At 44.0% G+C, this 21,673-nt stretch overlaps 1 protein-coding gene across 1 annotated transcript in view; it reads right to left on the bottom strand.

The window, feature by feature from the left end:
- Positions 1–14,666, bottom strand: part of TXNDC5 (thioredoxin domain containing 5) — a 33,726-nt gene extending 19,060 nt beyond the window's left edge. The window contains exons 1-5 of the mRNA XM_084850362.1: positions 14,375–14,666; positions 5,972–6,121; positions 4,190–4,295; positions 2,971–3,067; positions 1,144–1,259 (exon numbers count right to left, since the gene is read on the bottom strand). Coding sequence (XP_084706488.1) covers positions 1,144–1,259; positions 2,971–3,067; positions 4,190–4,295; positions 5,972–6,121; positions 14,375–14,595 — 690 coding nt within the window. The 5' untranslated portion in view covers positions 14,596–14,666. The remainder of the gene's footprint in view (positions 1–1,143; positions 1,260–2,970; positions 3,068–4,189; positions 4,296–5,971; positions 6,122–14,374) is intronic.
- Between the last annotated feature and the right edge of the window lie 7,007 nt (positions 14,667–21,673).

Raw genomic sequence — 21,673 nt, 5'->3', positions numbered from 1 at the left:
ACTGTCCAGCCGTTTACTGAGCTGCAACTGATGTCATGCTGATGAGAGATTTAATCCCACTTACACAGCTGAGTGACTTTACTGCAGAGGATGTAGTTTGCCAGTGAATGGAGATGTAGCACCACAAAATGATGCCCCATGTGGTCTTTGGCCTGGACTTTAGGAAATAGAAAATGGGGGCAAACTACATGTTCCATACAGAAACAATACTGTGACCGAGGGGTTGTTTGTAAATGAAAAGCAGCTTCAGAAGGGACCATTTTGAACAGAGATACTACAGGGGACAAGGAAGTTCTTAATGTTTTTCCTTGCCAACTATTTTTTCCCTTGTGGGATTCCCATAACCACACGCTAGGGGCGAAACATGGAGCAAAAAAATGGCCAGGACGGTTAAGCAACCATTTGTCTGCCCAAAACTATTTTTCATTAAAAACCAAAACCAGAAATGTAAACACTGATTTAATTTTAATTTAATTTTTAAAAACAATACCATGTGGGGTCTTCCTTAAACAAGTCCGAGTGCAATGTGTAGTTTGTCCCCCTGAAGACAGTGAACACCCCTGACTCAGGACCTTATTTTGCCTAAACTTTAAAAGCGCACCCAGTTGAACACGAAAGACTGGGAGAGCAATCTTTTCCACCAGAAAGCCAACAATATGACTACACTCCTGTTTTTATAGTTAGTTGAAGTTGTTCCAACACCCACACACATCTGCCTGAAGATGGAAAGAAGGGCTCCATAGTCATAAAAGTAAGCTGCAGGGACCTGCCTTTTCCTTCTTTAAAATAACAAGGCCCTGGTATGGCTGTCTTCCTATTAACTACTCATGCACTTGCCCAGAGTAAGAACTCCTCCTATGTTAAGCAGTTTGCTACAGCCATCTCTCAAGCTGCCCTGAAACATACAGGTACAAAGCAAATGGAGTGGTAAATATGTTGTGGGCAGGGTTCTATCAAACACACAAGGCACCAGCAAATTTAAAAATCAAGGTAGGTGGCTGGCTTGTCAGAAAGAGTCTAACATAAAGAGTTGCCAAAGTGAACTGGGGTTTATGGAGCAAACAGTATTCGCCTCCGTAAATGCTACCAAAGGAATTCCTTTTCAATTTAAGAAGACTTAGCTACCTTGCCAATCAAACCCACCTTGCCAATCTTGACAGTCTCTGAATGTTCATGGAGTAGAGCCAACTGTTCCCACGTTGGTGCCAATGCCTTGCAGTGGCCACACCAAGGAGCGAAGAATTTGATAAAGTGATTACCTTTAACAGAAAAGAAAAAGTGTATACGTAAATGACCAGGGCTCAGTTCATTCATCTCTGTGGTGATCAGGTGTCTGTCTTCATGCAGATCTTCACTCTCCGCCATTCCTCTTCCCTAGGTCAGCAACATGAAGTTAACAACACCAACCTTATATCTTCCAGGGTTGTTATAACAATGACAGAGAATATATGTGAAGGGTTTTGAATGCTCAAGAGCACTCTAAAAATGTCAAGTATTATTAGCACGTGGTATCTGTCATACATAAATACACTGAAATATTTGGAAAGAGTACATTAATACCCATTTGCAAGCAACACAAGGTTTAGATCAGGGGTGGGCCACATTGTGGCTCTCAGTGGGAGGCAAGGAGGGGGAAATGGGGAAAAGGGGTGGCAGAAGGAGAGAGGAAAGAGGATGGCAGAGGAGAGAAAGAGAAAAGAGGTGGCAGAGAAAAAAGGGGTGCCTCGCCCACTTTTGGCTCTGGACCTGCACATTTTTGGCTCTAGCATTGCCCAGTGATAGCATGTGACCCCCCAACAGATTACCCCTGAGGGAATGCAGCCCTTGGAAGAATAAAAGGTTCCTTCCTCGTTTCAAAAGCTATGTTTCTTCAGCGACTATGGGAACCATACATAAAGCATGTTCCCCTCCCCACTTCAACAACCAACTCCTCAAAATACTGTACAGCTACAAAATAACTACCCTTTTTTAAATGGTATGTAGAGCACTTTGTTTCTAAAGTGCTTTAGAATCTTTATTATATGATCCCCACAAACCTGTGAAGTATGTCGCTCTTACCAGGAATGTGGTATGAGGGAGTGCAACTTAACTTGCCAGGATCACATAATGAGTCTATGGCACAGATCTGGGTCCAGCTTTCCTGTTGCTTGGACCTTTTTGACCAGGGGTCCCCAAACTTTCTTTGCTCATAGAAGCTAAGCCAAAATTCCTGGAGTCCTGGACCCTGCCCCTTCTCCTTCAGTGCAATACTCTGCAAGTCTACTTGTAAGTTCCACTGTGTTCAATAGGATTTGCTGCCAGGTAACCGCAGTCCTATACATGCTTTCCTGAGAGTAAGTCCCACTGAACCAGGTGAAACATCTGAGTAGATATGCCTAAAATTGTGCTCTTGCTCCCCGATCTCAAGCTGCACCTCTATATAAGGCCGGGGCAATCCCCTGCTCTGCTTCCCCAGCTGGAGGGGAACGGGGGCTTGTTCGTGGTGCTAGTCAGCTCAGGGGCTTGGACTGTCTCTGCTACCGACCGCCCAAATGGTTTCTAGCTTTTGCCTCTAGCAGGAAATGGATGCCATTTGGGCAATGAATGGTAGCGGTGCATTTCAGAACATTTCTGCTGCTCATTGCCCAGACAGCTTAGAGATGGAGAAATGAGCAAGATCTTCACCCCTGCAGCATTGAGCTTCAGAACCCCTTGAAGCTCAACACAACTGATTGTTTCTGCTCCCTCCCTACTTCCAAGCTGGAGAGAAGGGTGGGGCTCTTGTCACCCTTGCCAGAGAGTGATGGGACAGTTGCTGTAGTGAGAGGGTCAAGCTGGGTTGTGGGAGGCTGACACCAACTCGCTGTGCGGGGTAGATGCTGTTCATTATGTGATGCTATATTGTTCTGTATTGTAGTTATATAAAATTAAAAATTCTTTAAAATAAAGAGGATTAAAAAAACAAATCTCCAATATTTACTGTTGAGTTACCTTCTGCAACATGCAGTTTGAAATTAGCTGCCGAGAGTTCATATAGGCCCTGCTTTGGTTCAGGGGCTTTTGTGGGCTCCAATTCAGATTCCTGCTCCTACCATACAAAAAAAATACATTAACAAATTACATAACCAAAATTATTATGTATCAAAAAGGCATGGCTGGTTATATGGCTACTTGCATAATAAAATAATTATAAATTACAGTTATACACGTAACTATAATTGTGATAACATCAATTCATATTTTTAGCTAAAAGTCTACTCTGAAAAGTTAGCTTATTGTATGTACATTCACAGCAGAACATATATCAGCTAACAAAATCTAACTTTGTCACTTGTGAAAGTATTTTTCCCCACAGAGTAACAAACCAGAGGCAGCTATCTTTCAAGAAAAATGAAGCAATGCTGGCACTAGAAGCAGCAGCACTGGGGGTGGATTCCTTAGGCCACACATAGAGCCTGTTCACACAAAACAACAACCTAGAGTATGGCTTGTTGAATCGTGAGCTGTTGCGGATTTGTGGAGTGCTGTGTTGTGTGAATCCAGCTGTGAAAAGCCACGATTTGTTAACCACAAACAACCAACGAACAGAACCCATGATTTGTTGTTAGATTGTGAACTCTGGGTTGTTCATGGTTCACACAACACAACAACCCACAATACAATGACAACACCACGATTCAATGACAACCCATACTCAGGGTTGTCATATTGTGTGAACCCAGTCATAATAAGTTTGTATTTGGTTCAAGACAGAAATAAAGGCTCAAAAACACTGCCTGCATTCAGCTATAATTTTCCTTTAGTATAAATGGCATTAGTTTTTTAAGATGTAGCCATTACTGGTGCTTGTCCATCTTAAAAATAAGTGTACCCTACTGCTTGGGTCAAATTATTGGGGAAATAGGTAGACAGTCCTTAAAGAAATCCACTCCTTAAAGAAATCCACAAGCCCCACCCTCTGATTTCCCCAAATGTTAGCCCAATTATGCCTCCCCTCTTTGGTAGCCATCACAAAAGGTAAGTGTCGCAAGCCCCCAATGGGCCCTCCTGTAATTCAAGTACTGCTCTATTGTATTGGCACTCTTTATAATATATATCTGTTGTGCCACTTTACACCAACCTCTCTCTCTCTATGCATGTGCGCGCGCACACACACACACACACACACACACACACATCTCTCCTAAATAAGGGCTCTATTATTGCTTACAATTGATTCCTCCTTTAGTTTCTCCAGCATCCAGTTCTCCAGTGACTGGAAGTCTCTAGGTCCCTGGTATTTTGCAGCTTCTTGGCCTGGTCTAAGTAGTTTTAGGCTGCAAATGAAAGAAGACAATAAGGCAAATATTTTCACAGTTATACAAGCTTGAAACATTCTGAAAACAATCATACTTATCGCATTATGTCAGATCTCAAAAAACATTCCTTGCAATGGTTTCTTAATCCCAGTTTTTAGAGTTCCGTTGCTTTCAATAGCACTACATTAGGCTTTCCAAGTTCAGACCTCTGGCATTGTTTTATAAACTTTCAAAGGTTCTTTAAAGTGAAGATAGACATTAAAGTAATTGTAGCAGAGGCAGATGGAATACACGTTCACTGCCCTGAAAACATACAGTATACATTCTTCTGTGCTGAAGCAAGCCATTAAACAAACCTGTTCTTTAAACTTCTAGCATGTTTGGGAAAAGCTGGGCTAGAGTTTGTGACATCACCAACATATTTTACCCCCTAAATATCTGGAACAGCTTTGCAACTGTTTTTAAAGTGTTTGTGATTTTTCTTGTTAATGTTACATGCAAATATAAACACCACCTTCAAACATAAAAAAGGACAGCATGCCCGAAACATGAAGGGAGGGGTAAGGGAGAGCTAATTCAGGGCTTGACTTGCAAGACATGTATTGAAAGCAAATTACAACACTAGGCTCTTGCGCCACAGGTGACAAATCTGCTCTGACTGTTGTGAGGAACATTATGTCTGTATTCACCTTTATAAATACAGAAATGCTACATTTTATAACAACAATTACAGAAAACTTAAACGAGTAAGACATTAACTGTGCGATACTATACTTGTTTATTCAGAAGTAACTCAGTGGGGCTTGCTCCCAAGTAAGTGGTCATAGGATAGTAGCTTAAGAAACAGAGCCCAGAGACTAAGTGTTTTCTGTCCGTACATGTCAAGCGAGGTCCTTCTTACCTGAAGTTTGTCACTTTACAGTACATTTAAACCGAGAAGCTATTGAGCTCACACAAGTTCAGTCTGCCCAGGCTGAGGTTATATAAGCCCCACAAAAGGGAGGAACCCCTCAGAAAGAAGCTGTCTCTGCAGGATCATGTAACATGCTGCCCCTGCCAAGAAGCTTAGATGGTTCTTTGGGATTATATGTTGAACTTCCAGGGTTTCATTAATCACTTTGTTCCTGATTTAGCAACAACACACACACCTGGAAGTAAGGAAATGCTCAATACTTACTATACTGGATCAGGTGTGGTCCATTTACCCCAGCGTAATGGAGCAATTCAACCATCACCTTCTCAGCCTGATGAATTGCACAGCTGTTCTTAGGCAGGTATAAGCAAACATATGGGTGGGTTTATTACACCTTTAACTATAATCCAGGGGCAGCAATGAGAAAATATTATGTACATCTTATATTGGAACATTGTTTTACTTGACTTGTGCAATATGATTAAAGCAATACATAATATTAAGAGGGCTTTTAAAAACTTCTATACGATCTCATTGCTACATGAGTGGTTGCTAGTTTAAAGATTTATTCACAAAAGAGGAACAAACATATACAACATAAAATCTAATCTAAAGACACAATATATTGCAGGTACTTGGCAACGAGGTGCAGCTACTGAAATTGGCATTTAACCACAATGCTGCACAAGACATGCTGAAAAGTAGGGCCCTTCTGAACTTGTCAGGAGTCTATGGAAAATACACAAAGTAATAAATCTGTGAAATATTCCTTTACACGTACGTAGGGTATCCTCTGACACTGAATTCCGAACACAGTGGAGTATCTGCAGTGCAGTCCACTTTCACAACATAGGCCTGTGGGTTTTCCATGTTGTTGTACTTGTCCGCAAGATCATTCCAGGTTGGCTGCAGACGCTGACAGTGCCCACACCTGGGATAATAACAAAAGAACAACATTAATGTTCTGGTGGTAGAAGTTTACCATGATTTTGAAGTCACAATCTTGCATTAGAGAAACTATTAAAACTGAGAAGCTTTGCATGAATTTCCCCCCCATTCCCACCACACCTATTGCCTCATGTAAACCTATGAACAGGGCCTTTGCACTACTTAATTTTTTGGTGTTTTCCAAACTGTGTTCTGTGAAAAACCTAAGGCTCCTTCGAAGCTTATCAGGAGCTCCTGAATGATAAGAACAATAATGGCAGACAAAACTCTCGTGAAGGCTGCTTTTCAGGCACTGCCAGATGGAGGGGTCCTAGCACTAGCAATTAGAAGGCATTGTGCAGCTGTTCCTTCTTTATTCTGTAATGGATTTTCTGTGGCCAGAAAAAAGGTGGAAGAAATGGTGGGAAAACATGGGAAGGTTACGAGTGGGAGATACTGGCTGCTGCCCCCAACCCCTCTGTAAAATTCCATGAATGAGGCAGAGCAACGGCACAAAGTATTGTCTGGAAGCATCTTTCTTCTGCTACCAAGCTGTACAGCCACTAGAGTATACAGTGTGTTCTTGGGTGTGTTCTCAGTTCACACATGATGGCTAACATCATGTGAAATTAGTATATACCATGATGGCTGGAGCTTATGGGAATTGCAGCCCAAAACATCTGAACAATGTCAGGTTGTCTACTATCCTTTCCTAAAACATCCCAGAAACTTCTGTGGCATGTAGGGGGGCCATGAGAAACACAAACAGGTTCTCTTGTCCAGCACTTTATATGGAAAAGATTCACTGAAGGTGGAAAACATGAAAAACACTGTTTGACAGTATCTAGTTATGTCTTAAGCCAGCCTCCCACAACCTGATGCGCTCCAGATGTTTTTGATGGCAACACCAATCAGCCTCAGCCAGCATGGTCAATGGTCAGGGATGATGGAAATTGCAATCCAAAGCATCCCCAACAGTCAGATTGGAGAAGTCTGTCTCAAGCAATTATTATTAGTAATTGTTGACAGACTGAAATATAGTTCTGCTGTGAGGGTCAGGTGTTCAAAGTTAAAAAGGCTGGGCCTAAAGTGGTTCCTTGGATCAGAGCCATAATAATGTTTAGTTGAAAAAGAATTACATTACAATAGCTGAACCTTTGAGAATTTTGCAGATAACTGAATCAGCAAGTCAGCAAGATGCTTCATTCAGTATAAATCAAGATCCTTATTATACATAAAGCAGTTTTGAAAAGTTGTCTTCCCCCACTGATCTATTTTCTTGAGAGAAGGAAAGCATCTCTATGTATTTCTGGACTTGTTCTTGTTTGCTAACTTTTTATGATGTTAAAATGTTCAAAGGAATATTAAACACTAGGAAATTTCTTCTTCAGAATGATCAGTGGAACATCCTCAGTGGAAAACAAGGGTAAGAAAGCAATTAATAGCACACCTTGGAAACAACAAAATCCAGACTACAATTTGCAAAAGATTTCAAGGCTTCCAGAAAAATGTTTAAAAGGACAACTTGTATGGAGAACATTTTTACAGTACATTTGAACGCTCTTATAGAATAGGTTAATACTTTTTAAAGTCCTATTTACTAGCCTACGAATTGTTTGCTATCCTGCCTCTCCGTGTATGCTTATGTGGGCAGGCAGGCTGTCCATGGTTACTTGTGGTCCATCCATGGTCTAATGCAGTTTCCCCCAACCTGGTGCCCTCCAGATGTAATGGAATACAGCGGCCATCATGGCTGGGGATGATAGGAGTTGTAGTCCAGCTGGGTTGGGGAAGGCTGGTCTAAAAGAAAAGAAACACCAACTCTTTTCCAATTTACAAAAACCTCCATGGTTTATTATATAAAGGCAATTCCTCTCACCACAGGCAATCAAACAAGCTGCTATTCTACTTTATGATGATACCTTTGTTAAGCCAACTTGTTAGTGAAAAAGGCAAAAACAAAGCAAGATTTTGAGATTCTTATATAGACCTTCAAGCGAAGACCAACAGCAGATCTTATAAATAGCTGCTGGTTCATCCATACAAGGTTCCAAGAACTTCTTCAGATTTCAGGTCAACTGCTAACCAAAATCAAGTCGTCATAGATTGCTGTGATTTTTATAGGATGCAAGAAATAGGTGGTAACAACTTTTTTCTGGCTCTGTCATGTGCCTTTCTCAGCAACCTGATACAGAGGGCTGGATCTAGATTTATACAGGATCAGCTACACAGAGAGGCAGGAGACCCTGCTGAATGGGGTAAGCTGAGGTGTGTGTGTGTGTGTGTAGGAGGATCTCCAAAAAACTGGGCAGAGGGACCTTCCATAAGCAGAACCCTTCCCCTCACATTAGGCAGATCCTGATCTGACCCAAAGAAATTAACCAGATAAAGCCTTTCTGGCTGGAGATAAAATGAAGAAAAAATGTTCTGCAAGCTTAATTCTGCTGTGAAAGATACAAGTCCAAAGCCAGAAAAAAAATGGCAATCTTACTATGACCTCCAATCAGCAGAAACATCTATGTTCACAATAGAAACCATTTAAAAGCATTGAATGTTCAATAACAATATTAAGACCAGGCACATCTCCAAGTCTCACAGGAAAGCCACTATTACTTATCTATGAACATCATGCACTCATATAAACCTTTGTTCTTCATGATTTTGCAAAGCTATGGAGGCATCTGTTTCATCTAGGTAGAGGTAAATTGAGCAAGGCCTTGGGTCCACTGCCTCTTCTATAAAACCTCAAATATTGTTTTTATAATCACGTATCTGCACAGGATTCCTCCTCTAGGTTTCAGGCAAGTCTGTTCAGGATACCCAAGTCCTGCTAGCCACATAGTCACCAAGCTGGCCCTGTGATAGTCTAGTCTGCAAACTGCAAAGTCAGTGCTGGGAGGTGGAGCTTTTATGCAGAAATATTGTCAAACCCTATTCACACATACCGCCAGTTGTTTGCTATGGAATAAGATAGACCTACGAGTTGTAGAGAAGAACCCCGAGACTTTTGTGAAAAGCTGATCTCATAGGGCTAGTCAGCCCTATCATCAGGCAGAAGGAGGCAGCCACATCAAGTAGCACATCTGGGGCACTACTAAAGGGTAACAAATTGTCCCAGATGCTTTAGTATAGAGTGAAAAAGACTCCTACACCTGCATGTTTATTGCTAAATAGCAGAGCAGGGAATGCTTCTGGAGTGGGAATGGAAAAAGGTGTATTTTTCTCTTTCTCCCTCCTGAAACTTCCCAATATAGTATGGGAAACATTGGTTTTTAACCTCACAGCATGCATTCTTCTCCGACCCTAATCCCCCATCAATGCTAATATAAGCTGTTAGAGGCACAAACCAACAAATTCAACCCTTCTCTATTTCCATTTTTTTAAAATGACACCTTGAATATTCTGTAGGTCCTGGAAATAATTGAGAAAATAATCTTGCTGGGCTGTTTGGGTTTTTTCTAAAATTTATTTTTCTTTCAGTTTACAAGCCAAGGTAGTTCTACATACTTGGGGTGTCTCCCAAATGTTCAGAAATCATTCCTTTACTTTTGGGTGGTTTGGTTCACTTCCAAACTGACACACAGGACCACCCAAGTTCAATATTATTTGTATAAGTCTTGCAGATGTATGGTCCACTCTTTCCTTTCCCAAGATTCCTTTGTCCACCCCAGAGCAATTTTGCATTGACCACAGCTCACATTATGGGAGCAAGCCCTGTTAGTAGCAATATCCATGTTGTTGAGCATCCATGCCACCTACTCCATGTTCTCAGGAGCCTCTTGTAAAAGGAGTGAAATAGTACAAATTCACATTTTGATTGGGAGGGGTCACATAATGAGTACTGGAAAATGTTACAACCACTATGGGATCAGTTGCTGGAAGAAGGTTTTTTCAGCAGCAACCCCTTGGTGACCAAAACGAGTCATGGGGACAGGAAAGGAGGGGGAAAGCAATGAAGCATGCTTCCTTTTTTTGTGTCACATCTCCGCATGGTGAAATCCAAAAAATAGTTCATACATCTCACAGCAAAAAAGATGTGCAAGTTCTGTCTTTATAAGTATGACCTGTATATATGAAGCCAACCACAGAATATGGCTACTTGCACTGTAAGAAACAGAGCTAAGAAACGCTCTGGAATATCTTTACATGATGTTACTAAATATGATCCTTTTGGGGGAGGGGGGCACAGAATGAAAGAGCTGTGCTGATGTTTCATTTTAAAAGGTTTTCCATTCGTTTTTCCTTCTATAAATTAATACTTGAAGTGGGGACACACAGGAGATCATATCAGATACCTTTCTAACTAAAAAAAAAAAGCAACTTGCATACACTTGTCATTAATAGGTCACAAGATCACCGTTAGCTACTAAAAATTGCCCCCAGAAAACCTCAAAGGTGACTCACAGGATAAAATCCATCATAAGTCCTACTTAGAGTAGACCCATTGAAATGAATAGGATTTAAGTTAGTTATGACTACCTCAAGTCCAGTCCCATTCATTTCAATGGGTCTACTCTAAGTAAGACTTGCATTGTATTTTGCCCATAGATCCTAATTTGCGGCAGCTTAAAGATCCATTGCCCCAAAATCAGTTCAATGCTGACTGCCTACTTGTGAATTATTAAGATGTAGCCTTATGCCAGAAGCTTCCTGCTTTGCAAAGAGCTCTGCACAGATCAGCACCTCCTACATTATGATACCAACTCAGTTTGTAGATTATCTGTGTATACATATACTTTATCTTTGGAAGGAACTCCATCTATTTACTTTTTTCCTTGCCCTGAGGCTGAGTCCAAGGGAAATACATGAACTCTTAATTAGCTGTTTGCATTTACTTCAGAAGCTGCAGCTGCCTTAAGTGAAAATAGCCTGGAAACGGCTTCTGTATGGAGTTTGAGGACTATGCAACACTGGTTATGGCAGCCTTCCCCAACATGGTTCCCTCCAGATGTTTTGTATGACAACTCCCAGAATTCTGGACCATTGACCATGCTGGTTAGGGCTGATAGGAGTTGAAGTCAAAACATCTGGAGGGCACCAGGTTGGGAAAGACTGGGTTATGGGTTCTCAGCGACCTGGTTTGCACATAACATTAACCCATGGTTTATTTAGCTCATGGTTAACCCATGTTTGTTGTCCTACCCATGGTTTGTCTGGTAGACAGTAGAACAAACTGTTGTTTGTTTTTTCAATCCCCGAGTTGTTTCTCTCCTCCTTCAGCTGCTCCCTGCCTCTGTGGTGTCATAGTATTAGCATGTAGAATGGCTGGGGATTTTGATCACTCTTGCCCACTGCCTCTGTAGCCTGGCTAAACAATGTTTCTGGTTTCACATGTAACAATAACCCATGGTTTAAACAACCCAGAGTTCACAACCCAACAACAAACTATGGGTTCTGTTTCTGGATTGTTAGCAAACCATAGTTTGTTAGTGTGACTCGGTTTGCACATCACAACAACCCAGAATTCAACAACCCATTGTTAAATAAACCACAGGTTAGTTTTATGTGTGAATCAGGTCAGTGAGGCATTTTACTAATACTCAGAGGCAAGTCCTTCACCGGTTCTTGGTCTGAGCCCTGGCAGTAAAACAAGTTCTGGTCTGAGTTCTAGCAAACACTGGCGCAAATTAAAGGGGATGGGGGGGGGGGGAAGAGAAGAGGTATGGTGACATGCACAAAGTCCTATACATTTTTTATTGAAAATAGGTTCCAGTTCTTAGAGAAGGGCTTTTATTTTATTTTTTGCTTTATCTTTGGTCTCTTAGGATCTGTGAATGGGATCCAGTAATGAAGGGGTTCTCTGCAACAGTAGGCATAATCTTTTATAGATCCTTTATATAAAAATCCTATATAGAATACTTTGTGTAAAGATTGTTTGAAGTAACACCAAGTGTTTTTCTTTAAATCCCCAAATATTTTCCCCCTTTGGAGGGTAAGAAGGTAAGAGCCCTGTTGGATCAGATCAAAGGCTTGTCTCGTCCAGCATTATGCTCCCAGAGTGGCCAAACAGAAGCCTATGAACGCAACAGCACCCTTCTGCACGTGGTCCCCAGCAACTGGCATACAGAGGCATACTGCCTCTGATAATGGAGGTAATATATAGTGATCATGACTAGTAGTCAATGATAGCTTTATCCTCCATGAATTTGTCTAATCCCCCTTTAAAGCTATCTTTTAAAGTATTTTAAAATACCTTTTTGGGATGTGGTGATCAGCACAGTACACAGTATTCCGAGTTTGTTTGCACCATAGATTCATCTAAAGGCATTATACTGGCAGTTCTATTTTTGATTCCTTTCCCAATCATGCCCCAACTTAAAATTTGCCTTTTTTCACAGCAACTGCACACTGGGTTTAGTTTTCCACCACAACCCCAAGATCCCTTTCCTGGTCAGTCACAGCTAGCTCAGATCAGCATATATGTGAAGTTAGGATATTTTTTGCTCCAATGTTCATCTCTTTACTGTGGCTCAAGACCACAGTACCTGACAGAACACCTCTCCCAGCCTGAACAGACCCGTGCACTACACTATGCATCCAAGGCCCTCCTCCGGAAGCCTCCTCCAAGAAAGGCTCGGAGGGCAGTAACAAGGGAGAGGGCCTTTTCGGTGGTAGCTCTCCATTTATGGAATAATCTCCCTGACGAGGCCTGCCTGGTGCCAACATTGTCATCTTTTCGGCGCCAGGTTAAAACTGCTCTTTCCTCTCAGGCATTTGGCAGTGTATAATGAGTCTCTGATTGTCTCTGGCTGATTATTTTGAATTGTTTTAGGCATATGTTGTTGTTGTTGTGCATGTTATTTGTTTTATGTCATTATGTGAACGGTTTTTATATTTTATATAATGTGTTTTAATGGTTTTTAATTTTTGTGAACCGCCCAGAGAGCTTCCGCTATGAGGCTGCATAGAAATATAATAAATGAAATGAAATTTACATTTGCTTACATTGAACTGCATTTGCCGTTTTAATACCCTTTCCCACATCAAGGCTGATGTTGTCATTTTTCTAATCGCACAAGTAGCTTCTGCAGTCTTGGGTGTCACTGTTTCAGATGTTACACCACTTAGCCTTATATCAGGAGTGGGCAACTTGTGGGCCTCCAGATGTTTTAGCCTACAACTCCCATTATCCCTCCACATTGGCTTATGTTGGTTAGGGCTGATGGGAGTTGTAGGCCAAAACATCTAGACTGCCACAATTTGCTCACCCCTGTCTTATGTGATCACTTGTGTAAGCAGCTAGTTCGCTAACAGCGGTTTGCCATCTGTGATAACGGTAGCCAGTGCAGAAGTTATGCACTCATGTTCTTAAAAAGCATGTACTGTGAACTGATGAGGTACTCTAGGTATTACTGCCACCAACCAGTCCTAAGTAACTGCTCCTGTGACTGGTTTGCTTTCTTTATTATAAATATATATTTATTATATTTATGCCTGCCCCTATCCTATAGGCTAAGCTGCTTATAGCAATTTCATTAAAATCTCTGTCCTAGAGTTTGTAAGGTCTGAAATGGGGATGTGCTGGAGATTGCAGAAAAAAATCACAGAAAAATCACAATGTGAACTTCTTTATAAGCCGCAAAGGTAGCTACTGTGATCTTTCGTGTCACCTCACCTCAAACGCTAATTTACACGGGGGCAGGGGAGGGCGGCCACCCATTTTGAAAGATGTTGTTTTTCAGGCCAGCACCTGCTCTCAACCAACCACACACACACACACACACACACACACAATAACCCCGAGAAGTTCACGGACGCCGTTTCGGAGGTAGCAACAACATTAGCTCATCAGTTTGTCACGAAGCTGCTGCGAGGCCGAGGTCCCTCCACCTCTCCACACATCCTCAGCCGGTTCGTGGCATGTCTGGAGCCGCTTACGGGCGCAATCCTGTGCATGTCCAGACAGTAAAAAAAAAAAAAAGTCCTACAACTCCCAGCATCCCTCCAGCCAGCCATGCTGGCTGGGGCATGCTAAGAATTGCGGGGCTGTTTTCCCTGTCTAAACATGTACAGGATTGCGCCCTAAATCCCTGCAGGAGGACAATATAGGTGTACGGCCTCAAGTGTACTGGGCTGAGGGGGGGAGGTAATGCACGAGGGGGGGATAGATGTAACAGGGAGCCCCCCGCCCTTGACTTCGCCTCCGGGCCCCTTCCCAGCCGCCCTCGCCGGGTCTCCCTCCCGCTGCCACGTCAGCGGGAGAAGCGGAGACCACGGCGCACCCCTTGTCCCTTTCCGGGCCGCCGCTGCCGCTCACCACGGGGCGAAGAACATAACGAAGTGCGGTGCGCTCTGGGCGCCATGGCGCAGCATCTCGGCGTTGTAGAGGTACCGCGCGTGAGGGTCCGTCTCGTCGCCTGCCGCCGCCGCCGCCGCCTCCTCGGCCCGCGCGGGTGCCCCGCGTAAGACCAGGCAGCCGAGCAGCAGAGCCAGGCAGGCGGCGTGGGAGGAGGCCCCGGGACGGGGAGCGGCGACCATAGCAGCGTCGCAAAGGGGGAGAGAGAGAGAAGGGTGACGCCGGCCCGGACCACGTCGCCTCCCCGCCCCTCCCCGGGCGGTGTCTCCGCCAGCCTCCGCCCCCAGCCCGCCTCGGGGAGTCAAAGGGCGACGGGGAGGGGCTGGGAGGAAAAGGCCGGCGACGCGAAGGCGCGGCTCGCTCTGCGCCCTCGGGTTCAGCTCAGGCGGAAGAGAGGCTTAGGCTGGGGAAGCTGCCCATTGTTCCCTTTCGAAAGAAAGCGGCTCCAGGGCTCACGCCTGACAGGCAGATCACTCGTTGTTGGGCAGCCGAGATACGTTTACTCAGAAGCAAGTGCTGCTCATTGCAGCGGGGCGTGCTCTCCAAGTAACTGTGTAGGACTGCAGCCTTCAAGTTGCTGTCAGCCCGCCCTCTTTCTGATAAGGCACCGGGGCCTTTAACGCCTGCCTCATCGGCGGGAATTCAACAGGTGTTACTCCACCGCTATGGCAGTATAGTAGGCAAAGCAGCGCCTGTTCTTCTACCTGTCAGGCATTCGCGAAAGACATAGGGGATCTGCCACGGGCAAGACAAAAAGGGGGCAACAATCGTACGGGGCTCTTTTGCGGATCACAATTACTGGCCAAGAGAAAGTTCAGAACTCTGCCTGCGAGGAGGGGGTGCACTCCTACCAGTTCACAGCTTACAACATAAGCGTCCAGAGGAATCTGTTCACTCTCGCACTTCCTCCTTTAATTCTCGGTTAAAAACAACAACCCGGTGCATTATGATCCTAACGCTATGCACTGACCTGGGAGTAAGCCCCATTTAATACAATGGGATTCACGTAGTCCCATAGATGAGCATACATACGTAGGATTGTGCTGTATATGTGCTTACTCTAAAGTCCCATTAAGTTCTTTGGGTATGTGATCTAGGGTGCAATGCTATGCATGTTTACGCAGAAAAAAGTTCTACAGCTCCCAGCGTTTCCCAGCTATCATGGCTGGCTGGGGAATGCTGGGAATTGTAGGACTTTTTCTGTCTAATCCTACATAGGATTGCATCCTTAAACATTTTACCTCAGATGGACAGACACACACACTTATACATATTGACACACAACTCAAGCCCAGCTGTATAGGGAGGCAGTTGTGGTAAGGCCTTCTGCAGACATCTAGACATGCTTGTCCTAATTATTTCCTTCTGTGAAACTTTGGCTCATATGAACCTGGGGGAATAAGGGTGACAAGCAGATCTTAATATGAGCCAGTGCTCAATCTGGAAACCTTTACATGCCAGATACATGATTAAAGGAGACTACGTCTCTGAGCTTGTTCAAAGTGCATTTATGTTGCCACTGAAGAACTGCAAGCTATCCATACACATCCAGCATTAGAAGGATGAGCTTATTTGTAGTGCTGAACTGTAACTGTTTTTTACTGCCAAATTATATAACTTTTTACTGTCAAATTATATAACCTGAGTAGATAGTGTTAGATGCTCAAATAATGTCATGAAGACCTTGCACATCTAACCATTATATTAACAGAAGTGGGTATAAAATTTCAAGGTTGTTGTTGTTCAGTCGTTCAGTCGTGTCCAACTCTTCGTGACCCCATGGAACATAGCACGCCAAGCCTTCCTGTCCTGCACTCTCTCCCGGAGTGTGCTCAAGTTCATATTCATTGCATCGGTGATGCTATCTAGCCATCTCATCCTCTGCCGTCCCCTTCTCCTTTTGCCTTCAGTCTTTCCCAGCATCAGGGTCTTTTCCAGAGAGTTTTCTCTTCGCATTAGGTGGCCAAAATATTTGAGCTTCAGCTTCAGTATCTGTCCTTCCAATGAGCACTCAGGGTTGATTTCCTTTAGGATGGACTGATTTGACCTCCTTGCAGTCCAGGGGACTCGTAAGAGTCTTCTCCAGCACCACAGTTCGAAAGCATCAATTCTTCGGCACTCAGCCTTCCTTATAGTCCAGCTCTCACAGCCACATTACTACTGGGAAAACCATAGCTTTGATTAGACGGACCTTTGTCGGCAAGGTGATGTCTCTGCTTCTTACTATGCTGTCTAGGTTGGCCATAGCTTTCTTCCCAAGGAGCAAGCGTCTTTTAATTTCATGGCTACAGTCACCGTCTGCGGTGATCTTGGAGCCCAAGAAAGTAAAATCTGTCACTGCTTCCATTTCTTCCCCTTCTATCTGCCAGGAAGTGATGGGGCCAGATGCCATGATCTTCGTTTTTTTAATGTCGAGTTTCAAACCAGCTTTTGCACTCTCCTCTTTCACCCTCAACAAGAGGCTCTTGAGATCCTCTTCACTTTCTGCCATTAGGGTGGTATCGTCTGCATATCGGAGGTTGTTGATAGTTCTCCCAGCAATCTTAATTCCGACCTCTGATTCATCCAACCTGGCATTTCTCATGATGTACTCTGCATATAAGTTAAATAAGCAGGGTGACAATATGCAGCCTTGTCGTGCTCCTTTCCCAATTTTGAACCAATCGGTTGTTCCATGTCTGGGTCTTACTGTTGCTTCTTGACCCTCGTACAGGTTTCTCAGGAGACAGGTAAGGTGGTCTGGTACTCCCATCACTTTAAGAATTTGCCACAGTTTGTTGTGATCCACACAATCAAAGGCTTTAGCGTAGTCAATGAAGCAGAAATAGACGTTTTTCTGGAATTCTCTTGCTTTCTCCATGATGCAGCGAATGTTGGCGATTTGATCTCTAGTTCCTCTGCCTCTTCGAAACCCAGCTTGTACTTCCGGTAGTTCTCGGTTCGCATACTGCTGAAGCCTAGCTTGTAGGATTTTGAGCATAACCTTGCTGGCATGTGAAATGAGCGCAATTGTGCGGTAGTTTGAACACTCTTTGGCGTTGCGCTTCTTTGGAATTGGAATGTAAACTGACCTTTTCCAGTCTTGCGGCCATTGTTGAGTGTTCCAAATTTGTTGGCATATTGAATGCAGCACTTTAACAGCATCATCTTTTAGGATTTTAAATAGCTCAGCTGGAATATTGTCATCTCCACTAGCTTTGTTGTTAGTAATGCTTCCTAAGGCCCACTTGACTTCACTCTCGAGGATGTCCGGCTCAAGTTCAGTGACCGCACTATCATGGCTATCAGGGACATTCAGATCTTTCCTGTATAGTTCTTCTGTGTATTCTTGCCACCTCTTCTTAATCTCATCTGCTTCTGTTAGGTCCCTGCCTTCTTTGTCCTTGATCATGCCAGTCTTTGCACAAAATGTTCCCTTCAGATCTCCGATTTTCTTGAAGAGATCTCTAGTCTTTCCCATTCTGTTGTTTTCCTCGATTTCTTTGCATTGTTCATTTAAGAAGGCCTTCTTGTCTCTCCTTGCTATTCTCTGGAACTCTGCATTCAGTTGGATATATCTTCCCCTTTCTCCCTTGCTTTTCGCTTCCCTACTTTCCTCAGCTACTTGTAAAGCCTCATCAGACAGCCACTTGGCTTTCTTGCATTTCTTTTTCTTTGGGATGGATTTCGTTGCTGCCTCCTGAACAATGTTACGGACCTCCGTCCATAGTTCCTCAGGCACTCTGTCTATCAGGCCTAATCCCTGAAATCTATTCCTCATCTCCACTGTGTATTCATAAGGGATATGATTTAGGTCATACCTGAATGGTTTAGTGGTTTTCCCTACGTTCTTCAATTTAAGCCGAAATTTTGCAAAAAGAAGCTCATGATCTGAGCCACAGTCAGCTCCAGGTCTTGTTTTTACTGACTGTATAGAGCTCCTCCATCTTTGGCTGCAAAGGACATAATCAATCTGATTTCGATATTGACCATCTGGTGATGTCCACGTGTAGAGACGCCTCTTGTGCTGTTGGAAAAGAGTGTTTGCTATGATCAGCATGTTCTCTTGGCAAAACTCTATTAGCCTTTGTCCTGCTTCGTTCTGTACACCAAGGCCATGCTTGCCTGTTATCCCGGTGATTTCTTTACTTCCTACTTTAGCATTCCAATCCCCTATGATGAAGAGGACATCTTTTTTTGGTGTTAGTTCTAGAAGGTGTTGTAGGTCTTCATAGAACCGATCAACCTCAGCTTCTTCAGCCTCAGTGGTTGGGGCATAGACTTGAATTACTGTGATGTTGAATGGTTTGCCTTGGATTCGTACTGAGATCATTCTATCATTTTTAAGATTGTACCCCAGTACTGCTTTTCCCACCCTTTTGTTGACTATGAGTGCTACTCCATTTCTTCTAAGGGATTCTTGCCCACAATAGTAGATATGATGGTCACCTGAATTAAATTCGCCCATGCCTATCCATTTTAGTTCGCTGATTCCCAAGATGTCGATGTTCAATCTTGCCATCTCATGTTTGACCACCTCCAACTTACCTTGATTCATTGATCTGACATTTCAGGTTCCTAAACAATATTGTTCTTTACAGCATCGGATTTTCTTTTCACCACCAGACACATCCACAGCTGAGTGTCCTTTCGGCTTTGGCCCAGCCGCTTCACTCTTTCTGGCGCTACTTGGAAATACCCTCTGCTCTTCCCCAGTAGTATATTGGACACCTTCCGACCTGAGGGGCTCATCTTCCGACGTCATCTCTTTTAGCCTTGTGATACGTTCCATGGGGTTTTCTTGGCAAGAATACTGGAGTGGGTTGCCATTTCCTTCTCCAGTGGACCACATTTTGTCAGAACTCTCCGCCATGACCTGTCCGTCTTGGGTGGCCCTGCACGGCATAGCTTATGGCTTCACTGAGTTACACAAGCCCCTTCGCCACAACAAGGCAGTGATCCATGAAGGGGATAATATTATAGCTAACTTTAAAATAACTAGACAAAAGCTGTAACTAGAGCTGGCTCTGTCTACAAGGCAGGGAAATATATAAGGTACTTGTCATGTAGCTCTGCTAAATCAGTGGAGTTGTGCCATTTGCCATAGGCCTAAATGCGATCCCTTGTTGCTTTTAACAAATATTGCAAAACGTTAATGTCTTATTTGGGATATGGACATCAAGGATGTTATAAACCAATTATATGAATAATTTCAATTTACATTCTACTGTTAATTTGCCCTAAAATTTAGACTCTTCAAAGGAAAAGAAATTCATGTGTATGCTCTTAGGAGCCTTCCAAATCTCATAGCCAAGTACGTTTTATTTTGACAGCTGTCCTTTGACTGTAATACTGGTTTCTCTGGAGAGATAATGTGATGTAATTTTCATGACAGCTCAATTGTCATTGGTTAGGAAGGATATTGTAATCTCAATAGGGGGAAAAAGTGATGCTGCTGTCTGCAAGCTTCTATCCCAATTACATCAATGATTTGTACCTCTCATGTAGGGGCGGGAGTGGAAACTACTACAAGCTGTTGAATAGAATGACATAATTTTGCCACCTGCAAAACATCCAATTGACAGTCTAAGAGATGGTAATAGCAGTCAGAAAGCACAATCTCATAACAAAGTGGATACTTTTTTGCTTTCCCCTCACCTCCTTAGGGCAGATTCACAAACACATGGCAGCATCTCATGCACACAGAATGACACTGTACCTCACAAGTGGGTATGGGTATGTGCCCTTGGAAAGAGCAGTTCCCTTTAGTCAGCTATGCAGACTCAAGTGAAATACAGCCAGGATCAGAAATATTGGAACAAGGATAACTGTTTTGGCAGTTGGCCTCTGTATACCACCACATTGAAGTTGAAAGGAAACACACCCAGGCCAGATGGGAGCGAAGTCAGGACTTTCAGCTGTAATTCAAGGGGTATGACAAAAGTAGGGCACTAACCATTCAGGAAGTACAGCCAGTGGCATACACATACCCCCATCGTTGGGAGCTCATAAGTAATGGAACAAAACAACATCATTTCAAACTTAAGGATCGCCTGTAATACCTGGATGAAAATCCTTTGCAGTCAATGACTGCCTGAAGCCATGGACATAACCAAATGCTGAGTGTCCTCCCTCCAGATGCTTTGCCAGGCCTTTACTGCAGCTGCCTTCAGCTGCCGCTTGTTTGTAGGTCTTTCTGCCTTCAGTCTTGTCTTCAGTAAGTGAAAAGCATGCTCTATTGGGCTGAGATCAGGTGACTGACTTGGCCATTGGAGAACATCCCACTTCTTTCCATTGAGAAATTCTTGGGTAGCTTTTGCTGTATGTTTTGGGTAGGGATGGCGGAGAATTTCTCCCCGAAACTTCGGGGGGCCGAGCGCCAACGTGTTCGGCCCCCCGAACAAGTTTCGGGGAGAAATCCTCCGAACCCCCCCGGGACGGGACTTACCTTCGCCGAATGTCCCTCCCGGCGGCGGGTCCGGCCGGCGGTTCGGCGGGTGTTCGAGCGGGGCGGGAGTGGCAGCCGGTCTTTCGACCGGCTGCCGCCGCCGCCATTGCAATAAAAGAAAGAAAAAAAAAAGCCCCCTGATAGGCTACGTGACGATTCACGTAGCCTATCACGGCTAGATTTGCAAAGTCAGCCGTGATAGGCTACGTCAATCGTCACGTAGCCTATCACGGGTGACTTAAAAAAAAAAAAAAAGCACGTATGGATAATGGCGGCCCCCATAGGGAGCCGCCATTCCCGTTCCTGATTTGGTCGCTGTAGTCTATGTAAAGATTTATGTAGACTACGGCAAAAATAAGGGCAACGCTATTTGCGTTGCCCTTATTTTCGCCGTAGTCTGCGTAAACATTTACGTAGACTACAGCGACTAAATAAGGAACGCGAATGGTGGCTCCCTATGGAGGCCGCCATTAGCGTACTCACTTTTTTTTTTTTTTTTTTTAAGTCACCCGTGATAGGCTACGTGACGATTGACGTAGCCTATCACGGCTGACTTTGCAGATCTAGCCGTCATAGGCTACGTGAATCGTCACGTAGCCTATCAGGGAGCGTTTTTTTTTTTTTTTAACTTTCGCGTTTGCGGCCGGGCGAGGCGGGAAGCCTCCTCCCCAGCCTGAATTTCGGCCGAGGCGAGGCGGGAAGCCTCCACCCTGGCCTGAATTTCGGCCGGGGTAAGGCGGGAAGCCTCCCCCCCCGGCCTGAACTTCGCGGGGGGAGCAGTGAAGCGCCTCCCCCCCACCGCGAACGTCCTTCGACGACAGGTAAGGGACTTT

The sequence above is a fragment of the Heloderma suspectum genome, chromosome 4 (assembly GCF_057233095.1).
Source record: "Heloderma suspectum isolate Gila_16-S chromosome 4, 16-S_ref, whole genome shotgun sequence".
NCBI classification, from domain to species: Eukaryota; Metazoa; Chordata; class Lepidosauria; order Squamata; family Helodermatidae; genus Heloderma; species Heloderma suspectum.
Note: the sequence above shows the minus strand (reverse complement) of the source record. Positions and strands in the feature narration are given on the sequence as shown.